Genomic DNA, 23,358 nt, shown 5'->3' with positions numbered 1-23,358 from the left:
TCAAGATTATTCTTTAGACCACTGAATAGCAGTTATAAAATTAGAATAATAAAGGTGTACATGTATTTAAAAATGATTTTATGCAGGATCGTTTCATCATGATCCCTGTTAAGATCAGCTTAATTTATAATAAATACAATGTTTAATTACTACTGACTTGTGATAAGAAATAATAATAAGGTTATTTTGAAGATAAACGAAGATAATTGGATGAAATATTTTTCAATGTATATTAGAGTTTGTATATTAACACTATCATTGGTTGTATAACCAGTAAAAAAAGTCAGATCTTTCAACGTTCATAAAGTAATTCTCTGTGAAGAATAGTGACGAATGAACGGGGTAAGAAATCAAAGACTCTTAAAATCAGCTTTATAGTAGTTAGGTATTTTTAGAAACAAAAATATACACCTTATTAAAGTTTTTTGATTAAAATCATGAAGAGATTGATGTTAGACCACCATCGAAAACCTGGAAACACTGGACGGCCGTTTAGTTCTAGTATGGGACCGCTCATATTTTTTTGTTGAATATGTTATTTTTCTGTTTTTTAACATGAATGATAATATTCTATTGGTAAAGTATTTCAGCCGTAATAAATACTATTTTTCAAATCAATTTCTTTTAAAAAAGAAAACTATTTTACTAATAAATTCCTTCTATCCAAACTTAATCATTTACGGAAGATTATAGTCAAAATAAAAATGCTATGCACCAACAGCCACAGTATTTATCTTTAAAAATCAAACACATTATGAGACTAATCAATGACCATACAGTTTTCAGTGACAATCGCTAATCATTCGACTTAAATGTACTAATTTTTAAGGCATAATTAAAAACCTAACTCGAAGAAATTGATAACTTTCGGAACAGTTTGATAATTGAATTGTCAATCTAGTATCAGTAGAGGTAATCAATACATTGTTTGAAAGCAAATGTCTCTTTAAATCATGGAATATGTTTCATAACTTGTCTTCAAGATCTGTCCAACATATCATCCCTTAGAAATCAGTATTCACAATCTGACTGAATTATATATATATATATATATATATATATATATATATATATATATATCATTATTAAGCGCCAAAAATTATGATGAATAATTTAAAGGTTGGTTGATATTTCAATAGTTTATTTGATTGAATAAAACCAAGTTTATCAAAAATTTAATCTTCTTTTTAGTAGAGATATGCAGTGGCTAACAGTGAAATCCAGGACCCATCAGAAGGAAGTACCTGTATTCCAGAGTTTATATTTACCCTGGGTCTTGAACCCAGTGCCTTTTACTTCGAACTTTACCGCGTTATCCACTTAGATACAAAGTTCACATAGCCACTCATTTGTGCAATGGGATGAATTTCGATCGATACATATTAGCTGTTGAAATCTTGTCATCGATATTTAGTGCTGTAGTTGATCAACCTCTTTTGTTATATGTGGATTCTGTGTGGATTACCTAAGGGATGCACATACATTCAGCCTAAAAGTCTCAAATCGAACGAAACACGCGTCCTAGATTCCACTGTTAGCCACCAACCATCTCTGCTTATAATGCTTGTGATTAAAGATAATATCGAAGCATTTCATACAGGATGCACATATGTCAAAAAGGAGCTGATCAATTGTGGTTCTAAGAATCAGTGGGAAGATCCAAACAACCAATATATGAATTAAAATACATTGAATAAATATGGGACTCCTCAGCAGTGCGCATCCACGAACCCACTCCCGGACTCGAACCCAGGACCTACCAGTCTCGAGCCGAAGCCCTTAACCGATAGACCACTGAGCTGGCATCCAACGGTGTTAATGTCTAACTTCAACTGATCCACGAAGTTGAGCAACCATTCACCAATTGTCTTCAGTGAGTTGATATCTCACAACAGACATGGTTGAACTCCAACGGCCGTCCAGTGCTTCCAGGTTTTCGATGGTGGTCTAGCTTCAATTGACTCATGATTTCAACTTTGAAAAATACTGAAATCTCCACAAATCCCCTTAAATATTGAATAAATATATCAAAGCAACTTCGTCTGCAACTTTTATTAGTGAAGAAACAGTCAAAAGTGAAAAAAATCAATTGTTTAGTCCACTTTAGTTTATTTAGACAGTTCTTTATTTTACGGTAGTTTTCAATGGAAATCGCCAATAAATTTGTTTACGCTCAAGTTTTTAAAACGATGATGAAATATATGCATAAAGATAACTGTTGATTCATTATAGAGATATTTATTATAATTGTATTCGATTATGGTGTCTTATCATAATTCTTACTATGTAATACGTTCCTATGATATTATATTATTCTAATATGCTCTTATTGTATATTATCATCACTAAAATGAAATTATTCAATCGTACCTTCTTTAATGTATGTTTTGATATAAACAAGTTTGGTGAAACTATAATTTATGGATGAATTTTGAGCGACGCTACATTGATCTTGAGAATGTCCACCTACTAACTAGAACTAAACAAGGGTTATAAAGCAGGGTGAGGAATTAGAACTGTAATTTACGGTTGATGGTCAGGGTTGGGAACTAGATTCAAGGTTTTCATCACGAATTCACATCAGCTAAAATGTTAAATAGATGAATGAATTTCGCGCTCAAATCCAAAACTTGTTATTTTAGATCTGATTAGTTCGTTCATAAATTGCAGTCTCGCTATATAAGCTTTATGCAGATTATCAATCATCTTAAAATAATTGATTTAATTTACTAATTATTGTTAGATTAAAAATCCTATCCACAACACTGAACAGTTATCTTACTTATTCTTTAATGAGCAGTTTTTATGCTTTTATTTCCAGTATATATACAGTATTACAAAACATCATTCATCCTTAAGTTTCGTCTTGAATACAGCAATCATTTTTAGAACTGTTATTCTAAATTTAAATGTGTTCATAGTAGTATGAATAAATTGGTTAACATTTGGGAATCATTGTTAATTATTCATTTACTGAAAGATAAAATAACTAGTATCTACTTGATATGTCTTATTTAATTAACTAAACAAATATTTCTGGGATTATACTATATTTACATTTGAATATTTTGCACAGAATATGCTTAACACCATCCTCTAATTTACTATTACAATGCGCTCAATCCAAAGTGGTATTATACACTAAACTGTTGTCATTTTATCAGATTGTTGAACTGACAAAGTTATCGATATAAAGCTTTTACACCATGTAATTCGTTACGTCATCATCAAATGATTGATAACAATTTTGTTCGTAATCTATTATTTAACATAGAGAATAATATAAAATGTAATGAAGTGAAAGGTACTGGGTTCGAGTCCCACAGAGAACATCCGTTCTGAGATGCAGGCGCATTCAACTGACGAGTCCCAAATAGGACGAAACGCGTGTCTTGGATTCCACTGCTACCTACTATCCACCTTTGCTTATAATGCTTGTTAATTAAGGCTATATCAAGGCAGTATGCACAGGATGCATACAGTATGCCAATAAGAGACTGATCAATTGCAGTCCTAAAACATCAATGGAAAGATTCAAACAAACAATACCAAGTGAATATAAAATGTAATGTTTTGAAAAAGATTAAATATATTCTCAAAACTCTACCTATAATATACAAAAAGTTATATCGCTCTACTGATTGACTAAATTATCATTATAGCTGGATAATTTAATGTTATATTTGAATAATTTACTGAATTAATTAAATAATTAATCCATGGATGCTATATTATGAGAATAAGAAGAGAATTTTAAAAAAAAACTTTCAAGTAGATGTTCTTGTAGAAACATTTTTACAGTTTATGTCACAAAGTGGTAACAGCTAAGGACTTATTGTGAGGAAAATTCAAAAAGTAGTGAGTCGATCTTTTTGTTTTAATTTAAGACTGTAGAATAATATGAGTAATTAAAACTGTTTATTTTTATTCATTCAGATTCATTGTATACTAGTTATTCTAATCAATAAGTTCTTACGTCATACAACTTTTTCCAATGTTAAATCCCATGAATTAATTTTAATTGGTCGATCTAAGCTATAACACCATTGGAAACCTGGAGTGACGGGACAGCTGTTTTGTCCTATTATGAAACTCCTCAACAGTGCTCGTCCACAATCCCGCACGCACCTTTAGAACCCAGGATCTTTGGTCTCGTGTGAGAACGCTTAACTTCTAAGCCACTGAGCCGATAACAAACGATTTTAATGTATAACTCATGGATTCAACTGTGAAAATACTACAATCTCCCCAAACTCCCATATTAATTTTAATGAATTTATCTTTTATCATTCACATTTTAGATAACATAACCTACTTATTTTTCATTGAAATTAACTACACTAACATAATTCCATTCGACTATGAAGAAAGTTTCTTAATTTTTTTAAGAATTTAATGTTAATAAATAAAATCGATGTGATGCAGTAAATTATTGTACCTTTATGAAATAGTATCAAATGTACTAGAATTGTATATCCACTTAGATATTTTAAATATTTTGGATTTAACACTTAGATAAGTCAAACACTTGTTCAAGGTTTATATATATATATATATATATATATATAGAGAGAGAGAGAGAGGAAATCACCAAACTGCATCACGAGGCAATCCCTAACTTGGAATCTTGAAGGGAAGAGGAAAAGAGGAAGGCATTACGCCGGAAAATAGAGGCAGATATGAAAAGGATGAATGTTAACTGGAGAGGATTGCCCAGGACATGGTTGACATGGTTGAATGGAGAATACTGATGGGCGGCCTATGCTCCTCGGCGAGGGTTAACAGGCGTAAGTATATATATATATATATATATATATATATATATATAATGAACCATAAATTATATTGAGAATATAACATTTTACTGGCTATATGGCGCCACTATTCATTTAAATATGTTTGTGTAGCAGATAACTATGATGTGGTCAATAAATTGGTGTTTGTAGTATATTCATATAATTGTTTGTTTTAAAAAATATACGTATTATATTTTGCTCTTATTCAATTCGCCTTTTTGATCTACCACACAACACAAAGATAGAAAGATTAGATGTATGTTTACAGATACACATATCTTTTAATAGATTTTTTCATGTTTATCGTTATCGATATGTATGGCAATATATTGTCGAAATGAAGATTAGATTCCTTATTTATGTTTATATGCCATTCTGGTGTAAAATATAAGTAGACTAATAAGATTATTTACAAAATAATGTTTACAAGTGAATTAGATTTTAGTCGTAAATTTTTCTGTTACTTAAAAAAAGTTAAGTAATACTGTATGTCAGTATATTTTGGTAGGGTCATTGACATATTTTTACACTGTACTGACAACAGGTATTGCTAGTAGTAGTGGTAATTATAAAAAGCATTGTAACTAATTCAAGTATTTAGTTATGATGATAAAACATGAGATAGTCTGAAGTATTTTGTTCATTTAAATAAACTCTATCACTCATAACTTCATGCCACGAGTAGATATTGCAGAAAACATCAGACTGACGTCACTGGGCAATATCATGAATTGACTAGAGTTAAAACCTCGAGTTATTGGATTTCAAATGGGTGATAAACCTGAAAGTCTCAAGTTCAACCATATAAAGATATGAGTTTACGCATTTCTCAAAGGTTACTGCATAGCTCAAAACGACTGTCCAATAGTTCTTCATTTGCATCCGTTCCTAAATTTATATCAGTTTGCGACGAAATTAGTTTTAAATTTGACTATTTTCCACAAATGATAAAAATAAACAAATTGCCGAAGCCATGACTGAAAAATTTCAGTTGTGTCGAGAATCAGACAGGTAATCAACGCGACCACTTGACAATCAACCCCTTCATCGCCAAATCAATATACATGTTATGGTTTATATTCATTAAATAATCTTCCCCAAGTTATAGTAACAACAATACTAATCGTAAATTTTATTGAAGAAAAATGAAAAGAACCCATAATATTACTCATAAGTAGATTACACCTTTATACATATCATTTTATCATGAAAGTTCTAAATGTCTGAATGGAAAATAAAAATGTTTTGGTTTTTTTAGAAAGAAGTTATTCAAGAAGTTATCTCTCATTCCTTTCTCCAATCATTTGGTGGAATAAATACAAAATGGTCAATTCAGAAGAATATAATTAAAATGGAATCAAAATTTGAAATAAAAACTAATCATAGGAATGTCAACTGTAGAATACTACCAATCAGGATATCTTTTTTTTACTGAAGAAGAGTATAGTTGAAAGAAAAAGCAAATTCAAAAACCAATGAATTGATAGACATTAAAAAGTTCATCAGTTAAATGAATCAAATAATGTCTGACATTATTACATTACTACTGGACAATATACAGTTTTCAATGTGTCGTAAATGGATACTATTATCATGCAATTATACTACTGAATTAAATACTTAAGTAGATTAACTTTGCAAACTAACTAGTTGATTTGAATGTTTTTCATTGTCTGATAGTAAGTAGTATTGACAATAACAACCAAAAAACAAAACAATAATAATAGAATCAATCATAAAACGGAATGTATTTACTGACTATACATTTAATTGTATGCATTACACATATGTAGATGATATACACATAACTAATAAATTATATATTTCACCGAAAGTAAAAATTTATCACTGTATATATTTGCTATTTAAGTAATATGTTGTAATATTCTGATAAATAAATGGAATGATAACAATTTGAATCAATTGTCTTGTATTCATTTTATTGTTATGACTATTTCTTCCTCTTTTTTCTTGTTTTATTTATTCTGTATTCTTTCTATTTTTGAGGAAAAATCAGTGTACTACCTTTTATTGATTCTACTCTTAGTGAATAATTTCTATTACGGTTTATAGTCTAATGTGAACTCTAAATACGATTATAGTGAAGTTAATATATGTTACTGAATTATACAATAGTCATGGAGATTAGTTGTATGTGTGTTTTTTTATTAGACAAGAATAAAATATACAGTACGGTGGAGGAGATTTGTAGCTCAGTGGATGATTATGATGGAGTTTATTTTAATTAAGATTACATAAAGACTGGTCATTAAAATGTGTAATTTAATCACAGAATTCATATTGTTTTTCTCATCATCTCTTATGTATGTATAAATACATGTACATTAGATTCATTGAACAATAAGGTAAAATGACCACATGATTCAAAGAAACAACTATAATGCATGTTTATTATTCACTATGATGATTTTACTGTTATTGTCTACTGAAAGATATTCTTTTTCTCTGTAGATATTTTATTCATGGAATCACTATCTGGTTGTTTATAAACTGACTGGTCATCTGAATCCATTGACTGTACTGGTAATGATTCATTAATAACTATATGCGAAGAAGCGGATGATGTTGATGAAGATGGTGATGGTGATGAAGAAGACGATGATGATGATAATGATGATGGAATAGATTGATTTGTTGATTTTGGTGATCTAGAATTTTGCTGTAAACTAGTTAGCGCATCAATAGAAAAATCAGGGGATCGTTGTTCTGAATTTAATTTCGATTTAGACATGATTATATCTACATCTTCATTTATAACATCAATATTACATGAAGTAGTATCATTGTTATCGTTTTTACTAGTTGTAGGGGAATTATAATTATGATTAATTGGATATTGATTAGTTGTACCAATATTATTATCATTTAATTGTGGACTTGATGTAGTTACATAATTTCTATGAGATGTATCTAAAGGTAAAGAATTCTGATGAAATAATGATAAAATATGTGATAAGAATTGAGGATATTGTTGTATATAAATAGCTAAATTTGCAGTATAATTTGACAATGGATCCATAGAATTAAAATGAGATCTATTTATTGATTCATTTGATTGTTGTAAATACTGCATTGAATTTATTGAATTTTGAAAAGAATTCTGTATTGGTGATGTTGTTGCTAATGAAATTGATTGTGGTAAAGATGATTCGGATGGCATTGAATAATTAGATAATTTTTGATCAAATAATTGATTTTGAATTAATTGTGCTGTAAAATGATTTGTCCAATTTGAAAGAAATTTATTCAATGGACTAGAATTGAATTGTTTATTAACAGTATTACTATTATCACTATTGTTAGTAGTAGTAGTAGTAGGAGTAGTATAAGTAGAAGATTCAATTCTTTCCGAATCAATAACTTTTTCCGATTGTGATGTATGTTGATTAAAGTATCCAATGGATTCACTTGATATAACTGTTACATTAGGTGGAATTTCATTAAGTTTAGATATATTACCTAATGAATTACATTTTAAATCTGTATAAGGTAATGAACATAAATTATTTTTATTTTTTAATGTAGATGAACATAAGAACATTGATGATGAATTGTGTTGTATTGAATCAACAATACCTTTTGGATAATATAAATTATGTTCATTATTATTTACAGAGTAATCTTTTGTATGTATATTATCATTGGAAGAATAAAAGTATTGATTATGTTGATGTGTTCGACGTATTTTTCCAACTCGTCCAGTAAAATCAATTAATCCTTTAGATCCATTACCTATACCAATAAAAAATAAAGTATGTTGTAATTAAATTGTATATTTTGGAATAATTAACTTTATGAAAAAGAGAGAGATCTATGTAATTTGTTACCTAAATGTTTATAAAAGATGGATAACAGTTATCAGTAGAGATCAACATGTGCGTTTTGTCTTATTTAGGAACTGTTGTCTAGATATACTTTGATCCAATTGTTGATATTCACAATGAAACTTGAATATTCTGCATTCTCAGTAACAATTTACATGATATTTGAAAGTTTATTATTCATTGGTGTTAATAAGATGAACTAGACACCTTGCCTAATGCTCTGAGGGAGAACGGTTACCCCAGAAAGTTTATAATTAAATATATGATCATGAAAGTGAAAATAGGCGAAATTCAAACGGCTAAGAAGTCCTTGTTCATGCGCCTACAATTCAGAGGGGATGCAGCTAGCGAAATACTAACTCAGAGATTACGCAGATTAATACAAAAATCTTTCAACGCCGCGGAACTACGTTTAGTGTTTTCTACGCGCCCAATGGTGACATTGAGGCTTAAAGATGAATTACCTAGAATGACCGCCTCATTTTATATTTGACTGCTCCAGTGGAGCAAGTTATATTAATCGAAGTTTTAGGAATCTACATTTTCGTGATCGTGAACACCTCCCAGCGTGGCTAAGCAAAGGTCTGATGAGGAAAGTAAACAGCTAGATTTTGGCCCATTTAGTACAAACTGGTCATAGTACCAGTATAAACCAAGCCTTTTCAATTATTTATAGGGTCAGTAATTTAATAAATTTGTTTGTTGGGATATTTATAAATAATTGTTGGTGTGACATTTGTGAAGATTGAAGACAGTAATCATCAGAAAAAAATGTAGATCGTTGAATTTCAACTAAATCATCTAAATATATCTTGTTTGGTGAGAAATCTGAAGTTCCTAGATTTAATCAGAAATCGAATTGTCAGTGTTCACTAATGAAAAGACTAACATTAACATGAAATAGTTGCTTATTGTTGTTTATTTTACGAAATATTCCAATATCATTTTAATTTGCATCAAAAACTATTCATAACAGTGATGATTCACAATTATAGGAAGTACCAAGAATATGACAAAACTATGCTGGTTGGAACCACATGAATTTTCGAAAAATCATTTTTCTTAAGGTTTTAGTGGTTTCGAGGTGTGTTCAGTAATGATCGAAAATGATATTAATAAGTTTAAAAGTAGGATGTTTTAAATGTTTTATGTATCGAAATTATAGATATCTAATAAAAATAAATATCACTTTTATAAACAAAGATGGATAGTGGTTAGCAGTGGAATCTAGGACGTGCGGTTCATCCTATTTGGGGCTCGTTAACTGGATGTACCTGCATCTCAGAGTTGATGCTTATAAAGCTTGTGACTTCAGGCAATATCGAGGCAGTCCGCACAAGGTGCACATATGCCAATAAGAGACTGATCAATTGAAGTCCTAGATGACGATGGGAAGGTACAACTAATCAACGCCAAGTGAATATAACTTCCACCCATCTAACAAGCAGGTGGCTATATCTTTAAAAAGACAGACAAAAAACGGATTACTAACACTTCATTAAAACCTTAAACACATGTATTAAATCTAAATCACACATCAATATTAAGACATTCAAACCTATATATCTTCCCATTTGTATGAAGGTGAAAACATTGAAACGGAAAAATGCAAATACTGCACGTGGATTTCGAAAATCTATATAGTATTTAGTAACAGTACTCATAATAATAACAATGATCATCTAAAAAAAATATAACTTGTAGCTAACTGTTAGGGTGATTCATCGATCTGAGTATCTATTTAATTATTACAACACACTAATCAGTGTGTAGTAGATTTACATGGAAAAAAAGGGAATACATTTCAGTAAACTGGATAAATGGAATTTTTTTGACTGAATAGACATAATCTGATTAAATAAAACTATTATCTCTTATAATAAATACCAGTCATCGAAATCATATACTGTGCAGATGGTTTATATATGAAATACACGTTTTTCATTATAGCTGTAATTGATAAATCTTGGAAAAAATGTGACTGAGAAACAAAAGATAAGACTTTTTAATTATATTGAATAAATGCTTAAATGTTCAATGACATATTGTCCTCTCACTTTATTTTCTTTTGATCTTAAGACACAATTAAAAACACTTTGATAATGTATAAAATCCGCTCTCTCTCTTTCTATCCTCCTTATCCCTTCATAATTCTTTTATGTTATGAACCTTAGCAACACATGAATATTTCATGCTTTTTTTAATGATAGATAATATTAGGTGTAGTAATTTATACTCAGCGGGAAAATGTGATGAGAACTTTTTGTTGTAAAGATTCATGTGTAAAAATTTCATCATGAACTGATTCAAATACTTTATTATTGAGTTGATATTTGTTTCGTCAAGCATAATTTGTCCCAAATTATATTTCTTTTTTTTAGAAAAAAAGTTCCATTAACCTATTAATTTATGTTAACACGCGTTACTGATACATATATATATGTGCATGTATATGCACACACACACACACATATATTTCTATGTTATCAATGGTTTCCCACTAGGTATATCATAACCAAACTTCCTTCCCTTATCATGTCTTCTGACCTTTATAATTTATTCACATTATCTCCCAGTATCTCGTAATTATCATTTTTATTTTATGTGATGGATGAAGAAAAAAAATAAAAGACTTATTTCTCGTTTACTTTTTCTAACTTGTTCATTTATGTGAACGAGCATTCAGTTGTACAGGAAGAGAACACACAAACAGTGACAACCAAATCATTGGGTCATGCTTATTACTGTTATTAAGGTTTTTATAGATTTACATTGCACACACATATTCCAAGACAAAACACGATCTGATACGTAAAACTGCCTCGATTCCTTTAAAAAATAAATTTAATCGAATGGACGACATTCAATAAGTGTGTTAGAACCGATGCTTTCATCTGTTTTTCCGTTTATTTAGCGAGGGAAGTTTCATTTTAGAGCATGATTTTCACTAAAGATTTCATAGCAAGCTTTTAACGTTTAGTATATTTGCACGTATTTTTGATCTTCATATTTGATTTCTCTTCAGTAATATTCTCGTAGTAGACTTCAAATGCCTGACATGGGATGTTTATTGAAAATTATATAAACATTGCAGATAATCTCAGCCACAGAATAGAATGAAAAATAGAATTTCGAAACGAACAGAACACCTAAACTTGATCGTCTATGTATTAAATACGTCACGGACATATTTAGTGTAATTAAAGTTTCTTTATTGAGTAACTGCAGTATAAATATCATCTTTATTTTCAAGAATATAATTAGGAGGAGAGAAGAAAGGATATTCATCTAATATAAACAATGGTAACCATTAATATTATTATTATTAGATGTATTTATTGAATCACTTTCAATGTTTACGGTTCAGATCACTTATGTAGTCATATTTTTCCAGCTGAATTTGAACACAATTAATTTAAATCACAAAAAGATCTTATATAGACAACCGTTGAGAGCCAGTAGGCATTTAACAGGTGTTTTGTCCCATTAATCACTCTACAGAAGTGCATATTCATGACTCTACCACAAGGAATCCAACCCAGGAACTTCAGTCTTGAGTAAAAACGCTTAACATTTAAACCATTAATTTTTCACCAAATAGTGAACAAGTTTGATTTCAACGGATTTAAGATATTATATTTTCCATTCCTTGGGGTGGATAACAGTCTCATACATGACATGGTCGAAATCCACTGCTCATGACTTCTTACTACAATTCCAGAAATTACATTTTGAAGCTAGTTATCGATGAGCACATAACTATAATTACTATAGAAGGTTTGTGGAGATTACAGAATTATGCACTCTCTACAAACCTCTATATTGGACATATGTAGCTAGTTTAACAAATGCTCGACAATAGACGAAAAAAATTTCTTACAAAATTAATGCTACATCGATCTTATCCTCTTGTCATATGTTTATTTACAATTCACAAAACTCGTCTAAAAGTCTTCAGAAGTTGACTTTTTCAACTTCTTTGTCGTTTCACAATTTATTAGCAACTTCCTCAATCCTAAATGTTTTGTCTGGAATTATGCACGACGAAAATGTTATCCAGTTCAACTCATTGGCAATTAACCAGAAGTTAAACCGACTATTGAAAAACACAATAAATGTTTTCATTAGCACAAAAGATTGGAAGTCATTCCGAATTTTATTGATCCTTGGAGTTTTCATAGTCCTCATGCAAACAGTCAGTGGATTTGATAATTCTGGACATTTATTAAATTTCTTTTTCTAAATTTTACTGAAAAACCACAGTAGCTCATTTTTCATATTTACTGGACAGACTCTGTATATTAAATAAATTAGTGAAAAAAATATATTATCAAGTTTTCAGATTACCGTTTCTTACAACCATAAAAGATCTTATGCTCATTGTCACAATGAGTTGTGAATTACTATTGAGTATATTCCGTTTAAACAAAAAAAATATTTCATTAAAACCATGAACCGATCAATGTTTGACCATCATTGAAAACCTGGAAGCAGTAGAAAGCCGTTTCGTCCGAGTATGGAACTCCTTATCAGCATCCACTACTCTACACACTCAACAATCTTCACAACATTATACTGATAATTATCATGTGCTCACCAGTGGCTAACTTCAAGAGGGAGCTTTGAGAGTTCTACTGAGAATCTATGACCAGTGGAGTTCAACTGTGTCGGCTGTGGAGAGATTACCTACCGAAGACAATGGAAGATGTTTGTACAACACCATGGATTGATTAAAGTTAGACATTAACACTGTTGGATGGTTATCTAGAGGTTAAGCGTTTGCGTACAAGACCGAACGTCCCGGGTTCGGTCCCTGAGTGCTGAGTCGTAGATGGTCATCTCTCAGGATTCCCATACTGGGACGAAACGGCCGTCCAGTCCTTCCGGGTTTTAAATAGTGTTCTAAAATTGACCGGTTCATGATTTCAATGAAACTCAACAGTCTCCGCAACCACATACTAGTAAAAAATATTTTTTTAATTTCAATCAAACACGAATATTAGAAAAGGTTATTTATTTGCTTTTCCAGTGTTTAATTTATGCATGAAATCAGTCATTTTTTGGCATTTTTCATTTATTTAGTGGATGAGTGATGTATGTAAGAGAATAGCTTTTACTAAAGATTTCACTTTAAGATCTAACTCGCACTTTATTTACTTTTTTCATCCGGGAAGTATTGAATATGCCACAATGTCGTGTTCATAGAAGACGTATGTAAATGGTTTTAGATAATTAAAATAAAATCCTCAGAGAAAATTATCCTTTTATACCCAATAATGACATACTAAGCGAATGTAAAAGTTCTTGAAACCACTGAATATTGCATTACCATAAAACATTGAAAAAAGAATAGATAACTTCACATTGTTCCCTTAATTAGTTAATTTATAGAGAGTTATTTAATTTTATAATAATCTTCATAACAATGATATCAATTGGAGAATAAGTACTTTTTCATATTGTTATGCTAAGTTTATATTCAACTGTCCAAAATCTTAATGTATTGTTATGAGATGTATTCTATAGTAAAATAACATTGCTAAATATGATTGTTTAGTCATAACAAAACGAACGGGAAGTGTAAAGATTTCGAAATTAGTTTTGTTGAATGAATTTGTTGATTAGTATAAATTGATTAAGAGTCCTAGATCTGTACTGCTTAATGTTGTTTGAATTTTAATAATTCCAAGACTAGCTTTATGGTCGATAATGGAAACTCTCATTGTTAAGTATGAGAAGGGGGGTTTTGTGGAGATTTTACCAATTTTATATAGTTAAGATCATGAGTCAATTGAAGCTAGACCACCATGGAAAACCTAAAACCAGTGGACGGCCGTTTCATCCTGTTGTGGGACTCCTCAGCAGTGCGCATCCACGATCCCGCCTCGCGAGATTCGAACTCAGGACCTACCAGTCTCGCGTCAGAGCATTTAACAGATAGACCACTGAGCCGGCATTGTTAAGTATTAATATGTACATAGAGCATTTTTAAAAAACTAAAGAGGACAAATACTTACGTTTATTAGAATGTTTAACAGATTTCAATTCTGTTCTGTTTATATGTAATGGTAATAATTTTTTCATAGATAAATTATGTTTATCAAATTGTGATGGTAAATGCATATCTAAATCATCAAATTCATGTTCATTTTCTGTATCCGATGATGTATTATTAGGACTTTCATAAATTTCATGTGTTCCATTTTTTTGTTCATCGTCACAATTATGAATGATAGGTCGATTTGGATATTTTAAGTGATCTAATCGCCTATAATGAAAAGAATATAGTTATAAATGTAAATGTCACAATATTTGTCACTATTACTACGACCACTACTACTACTACTACCATTGCTATTCCTTGACAATTTGTAATGAAATATTTTTACATACTATACAAGAAATCATCTAAAAACTACCTAACTAATTACATCCTTACTGTAAACTTGGTTTGAGATGGATTTTTCAAGTGTTTAATGAAAAAAACTATGACTTTTAAAGTTATTCCAGTTGTAACTGAGATAATAGCTCACAAACAGCACTATATAAAAATACTGTTATGTAAAGAAACTTATTCATCGTTACACATATATAATATATACCAGTCTTATTCATATTATTTAATAATTTCGAGTCTTTATATATTATACTTTTTTAAAATCTCATAAGAAACTTTCAACTAACTGTTATTGATTAATATCAGAAAGGGTTTTTGTAGATATTATAGTCACTTTTAATAGTTGAGATCATGAGTCAGTTGGAGCTAGACCACCATGTAAAACGTGGAATCACTGGATGACCGTTTCATCCTATTGTGAAACTCCTCGGTGGCAGTGCGCATCACGATCCTGCCTTGCGCTCGGTCTTGCGCTTAACCTCTAGACCACTCAGCTGGCCAGCATCCAACGGTGTTAATGTCTAACTTCAACCAATCCACAAAATTGAGCAACCATTCACCAATGTCTTCAGTGAGTTGATATCTCCCAACAGACCCGGTTGAACTCCACTGGTTACTAATTCTCACTAGAACTCTAGGATTTACCTCTCGAAGTCAGTCACTAGTGAGCTTGTGATTATTATCAGAAAGGGATTTTTTGTGGTGATTTTAGTAATTTTATAGTTCAAATCATGAGTCAATTGAAGCTAGACTACCATGGACAGAAGATGATGTTTAGTAATATTAGCTCATTAAGAAAGAGAGGTGTCTTCAAGTTTCGTGATTATGAATAGTAAATAACCGTTTCGTTTAAATATTAGTTCAAATAGTCATGTTTAAAATTTTTTGTTTATTTTTATGTATATTCAAGATCTTTTTGACAAATTTTGATGATAACCGATAGAAATGATGATTTCATTTTACTAAATACTGTTACTGAATAGTTGGTGACCTGCTTGAACATTTGGGCTACCTGTTTCTTCCCCTCTAGATATTTGATCAGATATTATCTGGGTTTTTTTCAACAGATCATTATGTTTATTATTCGCACAACCTATTCAGTTCCGTTTATGTAAAGTTTGCAACCTTTCACTGTACAGGTTACAAAAAAGTCCAATCAGAGACACCGTGGTTGCTGGCAAGATTCAGAGAAAAGAATGTACATTATTCAGATGTCGACTTTTGAACTGTTGTCTTCTAACTGGCGACCACTCAATATTTATCGTCAGAATCAACCAAGATGTAAGAAATGGAAACTTATTGAAATACTTTGTACTGAGAATTCTATATTGTACCAAAAATATAGTATTGACTAAAGCGAATAATAATAATAATAAAATCTTATTTAAAACTCACTTTTTATCACGTCTCCCTCCACCAGATTCTCGAAATCCTTTAGCAAATGGATTATTGTCTATTTTCAATTGTGTTATCTATGAATTTAACACGAGAAATTTAGATAGTAATATATTTTAGAAAAATGTATCATATAAAACTATTCATATTATTAGTTTATTTTACTACTATGCACTATATATTTACATAAGTATTTACATAGGTATAAGATTTTAGGCCTATAGATATTGGGTTCATTTGCTGGCAGAATCAAGAGTATCCACTCCTGAATAATAGTTAATAGAACAAAATGGCGTCATATGCTTACTGTTGACTGGTTTCAAGATATAATTTCTGAAATTCTAGTAGGAAGTCATGACCAGTGGATTTCAACCATGTCAGGTATGAGACTGTTATCCACCTCAAGGAATGGAAGATGCCATGTAATATCTTAAATTGATTAAAATCAGAAATGCTCACCACTGAATACCTGGCCAGTGGTTTGATCCCCTATGCTAATATCATTAATATGTACTACTAAGGAGTTTCAAGATAGGATTTAGTATATGTCAAATGTTTCCTATTTTCAAATAGTGATGAAACTAGGGTTAGTTCATGATACGTTTCAGCTAAAGAATTAAATGTTCAGAATACTCCATTCATGTATATATATGACGTAAATACTTCAAGGTGTACATAAGTATCCCATTTAGATTCTATCCATCATTTTCAATGATTACTAAACTACATCAATTGAAATGGTGATGTTCTTTGTGTATTATACATAATCAATACAGAACAAATACAGTTTGTTAATTTAACTTACCTTTTCATTTTGATAAGCAGTAACTGCTAAGAATTGAGTTTCTTTAAATGTATAAGTATGAAATTTTGAATATGGTAATCTTAATATATCATTAGCTCGTACTAAATGAAATCTTGGTTGATATTTGTGCATTGAATTTAATATTGTCTAATAGAAAAATACAAAAATGAATTTGAAAAAAAGAAATTAAAAAAAATATGTTTAGTTGTAAATAATTTTTTTTTAATATTGATTCATTTGAAGAAAAAAATTAATGAATAGTTGTATTGTAGTTGAAAGCTCGAGTCAATTGAAGCTAGACCACCAAGGAAAACCTGGAAGCACTGGATGGTCCTTTTCGTTCTACTGTGGGACTCTTCAGCAGTGCACATCCACGATCCTGCCTCGCGAGATTCCAACTCAGGACCTACCAGTCTCGCGCCAGAGCGTTTAACCACTAGACCACTGAGCCGGCATCCGATGGTGTTAATGTCTAACTTCGACCAATCCACGAAATTGAGTAACCGTTCACCAATTGTCTTTAGTGAGTTCCTATTGTATTGTAATTATTTAATGTTATGATTATTATTAATGTTGGTGGAATAACACTGGTTAAATGTATAATAGGCTAAAGTATTGAGTTGACAAAACAAATCTGATTGTCTGTACAGTAAACTACTGGTTACATATTTAGACAGTTGATCTGAAAAACTATCGATTGATCACTGAATTTAAAATATACCGTAATAGATTAACTAATAATTACATGTCTAATATGTTCTAGTTTCATTTGTAAATGAAAGTTCCTTTAGATTTCATTCATCAAACAGTAATTATCATAACATTCTATAATAATGAATTTCTTGATAGATAGATAGAACATTTCTTCAGATGATGTCGATTCATAATGGAAATTACTTATAAGTTATGTTATTTAATTGATGAAATGATCTACTTAATTAATTATTGTATGTTTACTATTAACTCCAATGTTGTAATAGGAGATCAGTAAATTTGACCATTTCAGAGATTTGAAATAGTTATTTATTGCGAACATAGAGTGAGGATTACGGCCTATCCTAAGTTGGAAATATGAAACATTCCATTCTTAGAAGGAAAATTATCTGTTTTGTGCTCTCTTTAAGGTTTCAAGTTCTTAACGTCGTTGGTACGTAACGTTTAAGAGTTTCAAGTTAAAATGGATTGGGGTGATTGATCTTTCTTGGTTTTGGTTGATATTAGTCTCTTACAAAAGCTCTTAAAATTTAGGATAGTTTCCTTTTAAAAAAAAGTAGCACAAATCCTGTGAAACACATTCTAAACCATTGTATACAGAAAAGAAAAAGATTTTTCCAAAGTAGTTATCAATTTATCCAAAATCTATGAATTTGCAATTGACCTATCATAAAGATTTAATTTTGATGAAGTAAGAAAAATACACAATAATTAAATATACTTCCAGTCATATCATAATAATCGATCAAATTTAGCTGATTTGCTGAATCAAATCCCTCATTCTCATTTACAATGAAGAAACTAACTGAAAAATAACCATTCAAGTGTTGAAATATCGCGTTTCTGTCTTAATAGTATTAATCCTTAGTGAATTAATTTACTTGAGTAATTCAATCCTAGTCACACAACTGAATATATTTCATTATCACATTATTACATAATCATAACGATAATCCGTATGTATGGTAATAGATTGCAAATACCAGTCAACTATACATTAATTTTATATCTCATTTAAAAAATAATCAAAAAAAAATCACTTTGATCCAGATCGATTACTTTTTTGTGTGTTACATGTTATTTGATCTCATACTTTATTTTTGATGTCAATTATCACTTTCAAGCGTCACTGAATGAGATTTGCAGCCTCCTTTAAACTGTACACATACATCTTGAACACGATATGGATATATATATACATATATATGCATTATACCACTTAGTAAATTTCTCTATTCTTTGTTTGGACTCTATTTTATTCTACCTATACAGTTTCTCACTCACCTCCCTAACTGACAGCTATCACCACTATTTATTAAATTTTATCTACCGTATCTTTATTGTCTTTCAGTGACAAAGTTCAGTTACTAAGACTTTGATCATATTTTGTTAATTAATAGGATAAAATTATTTCAAGTTTTCAGAAAAGGCCTTAACTACTAGTTTAATGCAGCTGATATTCTCTAGATGATAATAAACTATACACGAATGAATAAAAATGCAGACATACGCGACATGAACATGTCCAATTCATATATAGATATAGTTACAGTAAGGATTATATTCATTCGAGTAGATTAAAGTGGGAGATTGTTAGTAATTCACAGGAAAATTATTATTTTTATTATTATGTTTATTAATCTTTTGTGGGATATATTTTCATTATGAGTTCTTTGATGTCAGTTCGCTTTATTTATTTTCAAATGGAACAGAAAATAACCCAAAATATTGACTGTTCTGTTAATTAATTCACCGAAAAACACATAATAAACAGAATATTTACATGCATGAAATATTTACAAGTCGAATAGAAGTTATACATTGGTAACACTTTTAGTTGTGGATTAGGTACATTTTCTTCTGTCACAAATCTAATATGTATATTCCTTCGATTCACATACATCAATTATAAATTTATTCAGAATAATACTAATATAATATTGTACTGTAGCCATTACACACTTTGAAGTTAGTTAAATTTAAATGTTGCTATTACTTAAATGTACCTTTTTATAATCTCCTAAAATCGAATTTCTATTTCACTGAAATCATGGGATGATCTTAATTAGGCCACCATTGTAAACCAGGAGGCACAGGAAATTCACTTGATTCTAGTATGGGGTTCCTCAACAGTGTGCATCTGCGATGAAGCTAAACATTTACAACGTTAGATGCTGACTCAGTGGTCTAAAGATCAAGCGTTCAAGTTGGAGATCGAAGGTCTTGAGTTAGATCCTTGTGTACAGGGTCTTGAGTGCCCACTGCCAAAGAGTCATGTACTAAGACGAAACGCGCCCAGCGCTTCAAGGTTTTTAATGCTTTTCTAACACTGATCAGATCATGATTTCAATAGAATTCAAAAATCTCCACGACTCTCTACTAAAAGATTCTATTATTTAACAAGTGAATCAAATATTATTTCAAATATGATTCAACATTTCTATAACTTTCAAGTAAATAGTTCTGATGATTTAGGGATAGCATAGATGATATAATAAAATGTTATGATGATCAAATTAGTCAACTTGATTATTTGTTCACAGGATTAATTTCTGAATCTCAGCTGAATAAATTTTAAAAAAAATTATAACCACTAGCCCATTGACTACAAATATAATTAAATAATCTAAATTACGTTTTTTCAACCGTAACAGTGTAAGTTACACATGAGATAATTGTTAATTAATGAAGATTATAAAATAGACTATTCTTGAACTTCCGCTCATTATATACTGATGCGATATTCTATTATGGTTTAATAAAAGTAAATAATACCTATTTACATCTTTTTTTAAAACGTTATATTATAACATAAGAAGTCTCAGAGTGAACATCAACTCTGAGATGCAGTACATCAAGCTGACGAGTCCCATGCGGGACGAAACACGCATCCTGTATTCCACTGCTAGCCACTATCCATCTTTCTCATAGTTCTAGGAATAGTTAGACAATTGAAATAATGAAATATGCTCAGAAGTTACTCAAAATATTTTTCATCATCATAAATTTCACCAATTTATCGATTAGCTATTCTCTTTTGAAGCTAATGTAAATCTATGTTTATAATAGAAAAATAATTGTAAAGCTTTATTTGGCAATATTCAAAATGCGGGTAATATTGACCTTATAAGAATCAACACCATTTATGGCATGTGTTTTATTCATGATGATCATGTGCAAAATTTATATCAATATTCAAATATGTGTACATAAACAATATTCAAATATTATGTTACTTCATATAGACATATACATCGTTTTTTTTTCAAAAATTATATCTTGTTCATTGAAGAATACAATGTACCACATTGTTTAGACATGTTAAGTAGTTAAAAAATCATTGTACATTGAACTAATTACTTTCTTTAACCAAAATAAATAGAAAGGTGAATAGTATATCTAATATTGTTGATATCTAACTTCTAAATAAACTGCTAAATGTTTCTTTTTCTTTTTTACACTCGTTCTATTCAATAGTTATTTATTTATTTACTAATGTTTATTGTGTTAAATACTATTTAGTTACAGAGTTGCCTGTTCGTCTTTACAATACTATTCTGTTGTTGATGTTATTGTTGTTGTTAAACAAATCCAAATTGGTTACACTTTGAAGTGAAAGGTATGATAAATGTATTCAAAGAATAGAGAATTATTTCATAGAAGATAAATTATCAGCATTATTATCATCATAATGATAATAAATGAAAACAGTTTAAATAATTTCTTTTCTTAAAAAAAAACTATTTTTCTTTAACATATGTAAACACTTTATACGATTCGTTGTACATGTTAGAATAAACAGTACCGTCTAGGTTTCAAATGTAGTCAGTATATATCATTTCACTTTACTTTATGTTATATTGAACTTCATATGAATGTTTATTAATTGTACTGTATTGTATTATCTAAATATAAATTATACATTTGTACTGTTTTATATTACTCATGTATTTCAAATGTTTAAAATCAACAGAGTACAGACCAGAATGACTTATCAATAAAATGTTAACCTAACAGTTTATTTTACTTGTGAAGGTACAAGGACTAAAACAGTCACAATAATACCTCTTTTATTTTCATGAAAAGTAAATTGATTTATAATTCTAGTGACTAATATAGTTAAAATGCATTAGAAATTTATAGAATTTAGATCGTAATGAAAGTTTAATACAGTATTAATATAAATATGATTATGGTTTAATTAATCAGAAGATTTAACTTTAATGTATGGCGTCTCGGATTAAAATAGTAAACCTATCCAACTGAAATCATATGCTCACTAGTGACTGAATTCAAGAGATATTTCCTGGAGTTCTAGTGGGAAGCACTGACCACTGGAGTTCAACCAAGTCTGTTGTAGAGACATCAACTCACTGAAGACGATTAGTTAACGGTTGCTTAGATTTCGTAGATTGGTAGAAGTTAGACATTAACACCGTTAGATGCTGGCCATCTCAGTGGTCTAGTGGTTAAGCGCTCTGATACGTCCTGGGTTGGAATCTCGCGAGGCAGGATCGTGTATGCGCACTGATGAGGAGTCTCACAATAGGACGAAACGGCCATCCAGTTCTTCCAGGTTTCCCTTGGTGGTCTAGCTTCAATTGACTCATGATTTCAACTATGAAAATACTAAAATCTCCACAAAAGCCCTTCTGAACTGAAATAGCCAAGTATTATTATTAACTATTGCACAATAAATTAAAATGTTGCTTATACTCACAAATTACTGATGATGAAAAATATTAAGAATATTATACTTACAGTGAAATAATCAATTAACGTAAATATGTAAAGAAAACTAAGTCACAATTAACTTACGTAACCATGTTTATCAGAAATATTATTAGTTAATTTAAGTTTATGAAATGAAATGATTTTTTGCATCCATTGTTCACCAGTTGATGGAGAATCTGGATGAATATACATACGTTTAGGCATTTCAGGATCAGCTTTTCCTGCAACTGTCCATAAATTATTTTGAAATTTATATCGACAATCATCTAATGCTACAATATCCATTAAAACAATATATTTAGCACGTTTTTCTAAACCAGTAATTTTCACTTTGAATGGTGGAAACATTCGTCTGCATAAAGAAAATAGGCAAAAAAAAGGAATTGTATTACATACAGAGAAAAATATTAAAAGTATATTATTTCATATTAGTTCTATAGATGGATTGATTACCATCAAATTACTAAATATGATATTATGTAGTTGAAATCATTAGTCAATTGAAGCTAGACCACAATTGAAAACCTGGAAGCACTGGACGGCCATTTCATCCTATTGTGGGACGCCTCAGCAGTGCACATCCACGATCCCGCCTCGCGAGTTCCACAATACGACGAGACGGCCGTCTCGTGCTTCCAGGTTTTACATGGTGGTCTAGCTTCAATTGACTCA

The 23,358-nt window shown here is 30.2% G+C and overlaps 1 protein-coding gene across 1 annotated transcript in view; it reads right to left on the bottom strand.

Annotated features, from left to right (window-relative positions):
* Positions 1–7,239: 7,239 nt before the first annotated feature.
* Positions 7,240–23,358, bottom strand: part of Smp_145230 (putative t-box protein) — a gene marked incomplete at both ends in the record, with an annotated part of 28,946 nt that continues 12,827 nt past the window's right edge. Inside the window, 6 exons of the mRNA XM_018789895.1 lie at positions 7,240–8,549; positions 14,659–14,909; positions 16,434–16,510; positions 17,239–17,385; positions 22,505–22,543; positions 22,771–23,034. Coding sequence (XP_018655293.1) covers positions 7,240–8,549; positions 14,659–14,909; positions 16,434–16,510; positions 17,239–17,385; positions 22,505–22,543; positions 22,771–23,034 — 2,088 coding nt within the window. The remainder of the gene's footprint in view (positions 8,550–14,658; positions 14,910–16,433; positions 16,511–17,238; positions 17,386–22,504; positions 22,544–22,770; positions 23,035–23,358) is intronic.

This window comes from Schistosoma mansoni, chromosome W (assembly GCF_000237925.1).
Source record: "Schistosoma mansoni strain Puerto Rico chromosome W, complete genome".
Classification (NCBI taxonomy): domain Eukaryota; kingdom Metazoa; phylum Platyhelminthes; class Trematoda; order Strigeidida; family Schistosomatidae; genus Schistosoma; species Schistosoma mansoni.
Note: the sequence above shows the minus strand (reverse complement) of the source record. Positions and strands in the feature narration are given on the sequence as shown.